This window comes from Rutidosis leptorrhynchoides, chromosome 3 (genome assembly GCF_046630445.1).
Source record: "Rutidosis leptorrhynchoides isolate AG116_Rl617_1_P2 chromosome 3, CSIRO_AGI_Rlap_v1, whole genome shotgun sequence".
NCBI lineage: Eukaryota > Viridiplantae > Streptophyta > Magnoliopsida > Asterales > Asteraceae > Rutidosis > Rutidosis leptorrhynchoides.
Window position 1 is genome coordinate 672,584,925 of NC_092335.1, and position 9,443 is coordinate 672,594,367.

The 9,443-nt window shown below is 33.4% G+C and overlaps 1 protein-coding gene across 1 annotated transcript; it reads right to left on the reverse strand.

Annotated features, from left to right (window-relative positions):
* Nucleotides 1–6,655: 6,655 nt before the first annotated feature.
* LOC139899370 (bidirectional sugar transporter SWEET9-like) lies at nt 6,656–8,202 on the reverse strand. The gene is made up of 6 exons (XM_071882199.1): nt 8,117–8,202; nt 7,970–8,006; nt 7,645–7,858; nt 7,360–7,521; nt 7,138–7,257; nt 6,656–7,005 (listed from the first exon to the last, which is right to left on the reverse strand). The coding sequence occupies exons 1-6, from the start codon at nt 8,160–8,162 to the stop codon at nt 6,736–6,738; spliced, it is 849 nt and encodes a 282-aa protein (XP_071738300.1). The 5' UTR covers nt 8,163–8,202; the 3' UTR covers nt 6,656–6,735.
* Between the last annotated feature and the right edge of the window lie 1,241 nt (nt 8,203–9,443).

The window sequence follows — 9,443 nt, forward strand, 5'->3', positions numbered from 1 at the left end:
GTTTTAGTGTTCGAGCTTGAGACAGAAAGAAATCGAAGTTAATAAGATAATGGGTTTTGATGGTGGTAAGGATGGTTATCATGGGGCGGCGGTTTATGGTGGTTAAGATGGTGATGGAGTGATCCGAAGGTGATGCAGTGGAGGTTTTTCAATATACTTGTGTTGTGTAGGTGATATCTCAAGTATCTCTGTATAGAGATATATATGTAATAATTATAATATTAATAATTAATAATTAATAATACTTTCATAGTAATAATATAGTCCATTGAGATTGAGATTGAGATGGACATGAAACGGAAAGCTAAAGTGACAAAAAGGGAATAGTAATATATGTCTATAACATCACGGATTCAATTTAATCAAACTAAAGTAGTAATTTAATATTAATAATAATTAATAATAATAATAATAAATAATATAATAATAATCAAAGATATATAAACGTGTAAATTGTTAGCCGTCGTTTACTATTTCATTCACGGACTGAAATTCGTGTTCCGTTGATAATGGATAAAAGTACACAGAAAAATCCTAAATTTCTATATTAAACATCTTTATTTATTCTGATCATTATTTTATAAAAACGGTCATTAGTTGTTTAACACTATTAAATAAAAGTTAAATTAACTGTCCGCGCTCGATTCTGAGTAAAATATAAAAAGTTCTAAATATTAATAACTAGATCCTAAACATACATTTACTAGGCCTATAATTCATATGACTCATTTTCGGATCACCGTTTATTTTATAATCACATAAGTTCGAATTAAACTTCTCTAAATAATAATCGAAACGTCCAACGAGTATTACAATCATTAAATAATTACATTATATATATATATATATATATATATATATATATATATATATATATATATATATATTCATTTTAATAATTAAATTTATTATATCTTATATTATTTTACAAAATTAATTCTAATAACTAAATAATATAATATTTCAAATTATATTTCGAATTAATATATATATATATATATATTTATATTTTTAAATATATATGCATCTATTTACAAATAGTTGTTCGTGAATCGTCGAGAGCAGTCGAAGGTCAATTGATTATATGAACATAGTTCTACAGTTTTCGAGACTCAACATTACAGGCTTTGCTTATCGTGTCGAAAACATATAAAGATTTAAGTTTAAATTTGGTCAGAAATTCCCGGGTCATCACAGCTCAAACCACTTGTGTGTTTTTGGGAGAGAATTTTACCAAGTTATTTTCAAGTTTATGGAACGAGTTTTTGATCTCAAGCTTTAGATACATCTTTCTCGTGTGATTACAGCGCCACTAACGAGGTATTCTAACTCGTTTTCATTTGATTTAAATCTTTAATTTTGTATTCGAATTGCAAAACACTAATCGAGAGCTTTTTGGACTTAATCTGTTAAAATTGATGATATAAACTTGTTAATCGGCCTCTTTAGATGTTGATGTGACCAGATTTCGAACCAAAAATAACAGATTTGATTGATTCGAAAAGTTGGGTGTTCACAGATCTGATGAACACACTCGACCGAGTGCGTGACACACTCGACCGAGTGAGTTCACACTCGACCGGTTAACTACACACGCGACCGTGTGTGTGTACACACTAGACCGAGTGTACTGAAACCCTATTTTTTGAGTTTTGCTATTTTTGGTTGTTTTGATTGTGTTCGTATCATGTTATACTGAATGTTTTGTATAGTTTTACTCTAAGAATGTCAGGTCCAAGTAGTAGGTTAAGTGAAACTTGGAGATATGATCTTGAACATAAGAAAGCTTTGACCAAACACAGGCCTATCCAAATAGAGACAAAAGTTATTGCAACACAGGCCGCTCAAGATCAGTGGAAAGGTTTAGATTGCTTAACCTTTCTTCAGATAGGGAATCATTTCTGTCCTAAGCTTATTCGAGAGTTCTATTCGAGTGTGGCCTTAGAGAAGAAGCATGTTCATGCTAATTTCTTTAGTAATGCCTATAAGTGGACCATAGATGACTTTGCAGATCACTTACTATTGCCTTACTGGGGAGCCAAGATTTATTGCCCTAGTAAAGATCTTAGAAAGATTTCTAGCAAATTTGACGCTGGTGGGGTGGCTTCTCACATCACTAAGTCAGGGTATGTAATTGGTTCCAATAGAATTGAGATCAAGGATAGTGATGTTAGGGATGACTTGGTGCCTAACATGAGGCTTATCAAAAGGAACATGGTGTTTAGAGATCCAAATGACGATTTGCTATCTGGTACTGAGGCTGTTCTGTTCTACTGTCTTATGGAACGTATCAAGGTGAATTTGAGTCAGATTGTCATTAACGTCATGAAAGACACCTTGGATAATGAAGAAAAACCTTTTCCTTATGCAGTTCTTTTAAATCATTTGTTTGATGAGCTTGATTTGTTTGAGGACACGAATTACAAATTGAAGCCAGTCCCATAGGATGTTATTGAAGGATAGTTCTAATACTTGTGATTTCGTGTGTTTATGTTTGGTTACGTTTGATGTGTAATTTGATGGCTAGACTGTTAGCCTTGGTACTTTGGTTTGTAATAAACAATAACCTCTGAACGATGTAACTGTGCGTGTATTAGTTAATGTGCTTATTATGTTTGTTTATCCAATAATTCGTATAATTAACTAGCTACCCCATGATACATGGAGGTAAATGCTTATTAGTTACATTATTTTGAGTGTTTTTCAGTTATTCAGTATGTCTCAAGAACATCAGCAGATATCAGATGAAGAGAATGAACCACAGATCCCGTTATCTTCAGAGTTACCAGGTCTAATTGGACGTGAAGATACAAATGTGCTTGCTTGTGTTGATGAAACAGGGTCTGAAGCTCAAAGAGGAGGTTTTGGTCCGATCATAGCATTTTTGAAGAGATCTAGAATTTTCAAAGCTATCACCACTGAGTGCACTCCTTATTAGTCATATCAGAGAAATTTTTGGGAAGTTGCTAGCATTGTTATTGAGAAAAACAAGCAGGTGATTCTAAGCTCAGTCAACAATACCATCGTTAGGATCTCTGTTCAGACTATCAGGAAAGATTTGGGGTTTCCAGATAATGATGATATGCCAACTTCTTTACCAATTCTGAAAGTAAGCAGATGTTTGAAGAGATGTGGTTATGCTGGTGATATAACCAAAGCTGTGAAACGTACTAAGCTTCCAAGGCAGTACAGATACTTTACGTACGTTCTTCTGAGATGCTTGAGCCCGATGCAGGGTGGTTTCGATGAGATGACCGCGAAGTATAGTTCTATGTTTGTCGCGTTGGTTTTGAATGCTGATTTTAACTTCTCTCAAGTTATATTTGATGGGATGGTTCTGAATGTTAAGAGGAAGATACATCTGGTGTTTCCGAGGTTTCTTCAGATTATGCTTGAGAAGCAGGTTCAAGGATTAGTGAAAATTCCTCAGGATGAGCTGAAACAGAATCATTTGAACGATCAGTCTTTCAATAGGTTTCTTCAGAACAGAGTTGAGGTTCTGGAGAAGGGGCTGATTGGCCATCTGGCTAATGAGAATTATGTGTGTCCGGAAGGTTTACACTGCCGACATGAGAATAGTAATTCTGGAGACGAGACTGATATTACCATCGAGGGTGAAGAAGAAGTGAATCAGCCACCGCCGAAACAAACTGGACCTCGGTTGGTTGATGAAGATGAGGTGACTGCTCTTGATGACAGTCAAGTTAATTTGGTTAAAAGGAAGTTAGCAGAAGCTCCTAAGGTGTCAACTAGAGGGAGGCAGAAGCATTTGAAAATTTTGGTCAAGGATGGAAGTTCATCGTCTACAACAAAATCACAACCGAAGGTCACTCCGACTGTTCAAGCTACTGGTGATGCTGGTATTTCTACACAAGTTCTACCCACTCAACCACAACAACCTTCTACTACTCAACAAGTACAAACTTCTCAGCGTTCTGAAGTTGTTTCAGGTGATCTAATAGGAATAGTTAATCGGCGATTGATTCAGTTGAGTGCTGATTTTGCTAAATTCCAAAAGGCTGCTGATGAAGACAAGAAGAAGACGGAGATAGAAATGTCTGGGTTGAGGAAGTTAGTTGATCAACAACAGTTGAAGATTGATGAGCTTGAGAAAAATGTGGGAAGTCAGGCTGGAGAAATCTTGACTCTTCAGACACGGAATCAAGAATTGACTGAGAGATTAAACGAATGGGAGAAGAAGATTGTGATAGAAGAGGAGGATAATGAACCGGATCCTTTTGGTACTGTTGGTGAAGAAGAAGAGAAGGACATGGCTCTCGAGCTTGCTAAAAGATATACGGAGGATAACCCGCTGTATGTAACTCCACTTCAAGTTATAACAGTTTCTGAATTTTTAGCTATGCAGGATCGACTTAATCACTCTACTGTTTACACTGATCTAGAAGAAGGGGAGATCCCTCCGGATCTCATCGAAACTGAGCAGGCGTTGATGGAGCGTCTAGAGCGACAAGCTAAGGAATCTGCTGACGCTGCATCAAAAGCTTCAACTGAAGCTTCGACTTCAGGAGCTCATAATTTTGAAGATGATATGAGTGATACTGATGTTTTTGATGAATTTATAATAGTTTTGATGAAGTTGTTATTGAGGATGAGCCAACTGAGCCTTATCCTCGTTATGAAGGTTGTGATGATGATTATCCAACTTTTGCTGAGTACTTTCAGATGAATGATGAACTTTTGAACAAAAAGTGCAAAGAAAAAGAACAGAAAGAGCAAGAGAGTGTGTTGCAGGAAGGTTTCTTGCCGGTGAAGATCAACAAAGAAAAGGTTGAAGTGTTGGAAGAAGAATGGAAGATTTTGATGCGGATTAGGCAGTATGTGATGAAGCCTAAGGTGGAGCCACAGTTTTTGAAGTTTATCGAGCACTGTGAGAGTTTGTGTGCTAAGGGGAAGATAATAGCCTGGGCTTTTATTAAAGAATTTGATATGTATGCGATCAAGAAAGAACACGGAGTAGATTATATCAAGTCTCCATACGAATTCAAATCATTACCTTATTTTGAGTTTATGCATGTGGCCAGGCTTAAGATGTTGTATCAGGATTATTGTGGAATTCCTGATATTTTGGTTCGTAAGATAAGAAGATCATATCGGTCACCTAATTTGTAGATTTTTGACCACAATTTTCAAAGATCTCTTACAGGACGAACAAGAAAACAGGGGTAAGAAGGAAGATTGTAAAATATCAACCTGTGAAGTATATGCGAAAGGTTCCATTGAGGAAAATGCCGCAACACTTCAGCTCTCGTTTTCGTTGGTGGTATTACGATGAACGCTCGGAGGAAGCGGTTATCGTGTTAGACAAAGATGGAGGAGATGAAAATGATAGTATAAGGGTTTTGGATCCAGTTTGGTTGAGGAACTGCTGTGAGGAAGATATGTTCACCTTATACTACAACCGGATGCTATATCGTCCAGAAAATCGTGTGCAGGCTGAACAGTACTGCAGAGTTGTGAAACTTTGTTATCTGAAGAACTGGGTGACAGATCCGTTTACTGATTGATAACTGAATCTTTCTACTCTACGGCTAGGTCTTAGGGGGAGTTTGTTGGTGCATGAATCCCCAACCGTAGTTTATCTTTACGTTTAACACATTTGGTTATGTAATAACGTTAACTTGTGACTATTGATTACGTTTGTGATTGTGCGTTCTTACTTTGTTAAATAATCAATATGTTAAACTGCACACACAGTCGACCGAGTGTGTGTACACACTCGACCGGCTGTGTTACTCAGTCGACCGACTGAGAGACACACTCGACCGAGTGTGTCTGACCTGCAGTATATACGGGTTTGTTTCTCTTTTGTAGGGTTACTCATCCCTTTTACCTTAGTCGACTAGTTTTTCGTCTCCAGAGAACCCTAACACCACATACCACCGAAATATATCGTTTAGGAGTCGATCTAATCTAGTTCTTGTCCTATGTTTGATTTATTCGATCCCGATACAACCCATATCTCGGTTTATCTCTATCCTAGTGAATTCCGCCTCTAGGATAGTTTGCAAGCGACCTAAGATCCGTGAATAATCGTCTACAATGTCATAGTGTCAATGTGTCATCTAAGCATTTTCTAAAAGGGAGTGATATGTACACAACTCATTTTTGTTATGTAGACAACCATCATGCTTTGCAGTGTTGTACTGTACAATACTGTAAGCATAATGGTTGTGTACATAACAAAAATGGGTTGTATAAATATCATCACCCTTTTCTAAAGAGGTTGCATGTTTTTTTTTTCCATTTACTAAACAAAAAATAAAATCACAGTCCATATTTTTTTCTTTTCTTTTGCTTTACATATTATTATGAAAACATATGTAACTATTTTTCATTATTTGGTATATATATATATAGAAGCTCATATTTAGTTGATAAAGTTGTGAAAATAGAAAAATCTCTACTGAAATCAATGTAATATGTAACTTGTAAGTTGCTTGGCAAATTGTAAAACATAACCCATATTATCATTCATCATTCATACGCAATAAAGTTTATTCATACTCTCCTTTAAAAAAACAAAAGAAACAAGAAATAAAAAACACCCATATGATATTTATGCACGTTTCCATGGTAGATCAAGCTTCCGCTTCTCATTTTCTGAGGGTAAATTCGGGATTCAAAAACAGAATCCCGTCACTTACCCACTCAGGAAACAAGAAAGCTTCTTGCTTTTGCAAACTTCGTTTCTCTACTTGTATTTTTTCTTTCTAATCAAGCAATAGGGGGCACAACACGCATTTCACCATTCATCTCCAAAGAGACTTTCGCCGCGTCTTCTTTCTTATTACCATTAGCTTCATCTTCATCTGCCAGCTTTTCCGGAACTTCAACAATTACCGGTAGCTCGAGTCCTGCCTTCTTTAGTACTTGGCCGCAACATTGTGTTTGAACCATTGGTATCATTTCCTTCTTTTTGTCTTTGTAGATTACGTACAATATCATTTGTGCTATCCCAAAGGCGAATCCTAACACGTTTGGGGTCTACACACACACACACACAAAAATAAATAAATAAATAAATAAATAAATAAATAAATAAATAAATAAATAAAATGGTGATAATTGAGAAAGTTAATATATGAGTAAAACATAATGTATAAAAAAGATGCTTACGGCTACATAATAATCCTTGATCAAGAGACCATAAAAGAACCACATAACAGCACAAAGCGTAAGGAAGAACGACAGTGAGAAAGGCATGTACTCTACGCTCTTCGTCTTGATAACCAATCTCTGAATATGCCGAAGAAAAAAAGATTTAATTAGTAAATATTCAAAATGAGATGCACAAAAAGTTAAACACATAAACGGATAAGGTGTGAATAGTTAACTTACCATGATGCTAAGAGGAGCCGCAAAAACACAAACTGAAAATACGGCACAAATCCAACCAACAACCGCGACTCGTTGAGGCCCATGAGTTGCGAAATTTGTTGTAAAAACTATCAATCCATATGTAATGATGTTGAATAGTGTAACTAGTTTCACTGTCGATATCTGAAAAAGTACAAAAAAAGATTTTTACTTTTTACATAAAATACAATCTTTACATAAACAAAGCTAAATGAAACATACAGTTAAATAAATATAACATGTTTGGGATGAATTATGATAATTTACCATTGATTCTTTGGTGGCATAAACAAGAAAGATAGCAATGTAAGTTGTTTCAATGACACAACCGATGGAGTTGATGGTAATGATCATCATGCCGTTTTCTGTTTTCAGAAAACCATAGTACAAGAGTAGCATGCAACTAAACAGCGCAACCGAATATGGTACTGATTGAAACCCTTCAGTCGATTTCTTTTTGTAAATTCTACAAAAAGTCGGCCTGCGAATTGTAAAAAAAATAAAATAAGAAGACGTGTGTATGTATCAATCTACTATTAGCAAGAGAACTTATAATTAGAGAAAAGAAAGGTTTAGTAGCAATATATCTTACAGTGGCGCTAAGAACACGCAGAATGAGATGATGTTGCCTGTGAAAAACACAACAATAAGATCAACAATTTCTTTTTTATGTTTACGTAACTAGTTAAATGAAATTAGAAATATGATTAATTGCTATAAAAGATTAAGAGAAATGTACCAAGTATGCCAAATACAGAAGGCAAGAGATGAGCAGGAAAAGCCATTTTTAGCAGGGTGATGAAGCTCTATTTGATTTTAGACGATTAAAACAGAAAGGAGCTTATGAAATATTTTAGAAAAACAACATATATATAGCTCTCCCAAAAAGCAAAGATGAATATTTTGAGGTGCTTTTCATGTGTATATGTTGCTTTTACAACTATTATTTGAGTGATTTAATAGAAATTGTTATCACATCATTTGTGATTTTAGGTGTGAACCTATTTTTGAAATTTTGTAAGGTTCTTTTACATATAGTGTTTTTTTATTGTTTGTATTGATTCTTTACAAAATAGAGTAATATTACTAATTTGTTACATAATTACTGATTATTAAATATAATATTTATTTTGACACTTAATTTAATAGATGCACATCATTCTTGGTTATTATATTTTGAATAGAAATAGATATGAAATGGTATCAACAGAAATTAACTCATTCCCAAGTTTTTCCTAGAAATAAAAAGAATTGAAAGAGGAAGATAAAAAATAAATATTTATTTATATAATTTTAAAAGATATATCTACTTATGATAGTTGTGAGGGCCATCTTAAAAAAAATCATATAAAACATAGATAATACATTAAAGATAGATAAAGGATAGAAAGGTACTGATTATTAGCAAATAGTGATTAATTAGTATTAACAAAGTACAAGCATAGCCTAAATGTAAACCGATTGAAAGTAAAGTTATTTATTTATGTTATATGTAATGCCTATACTATACGTTTCATGAAGTATATATATATTTTTTTATCATATGTATATATATAGTTTTTTTTATATCATATCTATTAGCTATTAGATACAGTATAATATATAAAAACGTAAATAAACCATAGATTATGGCTTATTGTTATTTAGTAAAGATTTTAACATGATAGTAATTAATTAATTAATTATTATAAAAGTGATTATATAATATACTTTTTTTTTTCCATTTCTCTGCAAATTCTAGATTTTCTATATTTAATATAATGCAGTGAAAAGTGTATATATTATTATTATTATTATTATTATTATTATTATTATTATTATTATTATTATTATTATTATTATTATTATTATTATCATTATTATTATCATTATCATTATTATTATTATTATATCTAATGAGTTTATATATGACAAAAAAGAAACAAAAAGGAAGAAAAAAAGAGTAAAAAATGAACTATTTGACTGTTAATCGTACAAATTACAGTTGTATGATTAAAGACTTAAACTTCGGATATTCACACTTAAAATGCATAACTTTATTAAAATTTCTGTAATTGCCGATTGAT

Coding starts and splice junctions, on each gene's coding strand:
- LOC139899370 (XM_071882199.1), bottom strand. CDS start 8,162: ATGGCTTTTCCTGCTCATCTCTTGCCTTCTGTATTTGGCATACTTG. Junction 7,522..7,644: donor ATGCCACCAAAGAATCAATG/GTAAATTATCAT, acceptor GTACTTTTTCAG/ATATCGACAGTGAAACTAGT. Junction 7,006..7,137: donor TCAAGGATTATTATGTAGCC/GTAAGCATCTTT, acceptor GTGTGTGTGTAG/ACCCCAAACGTGTTAGGATT.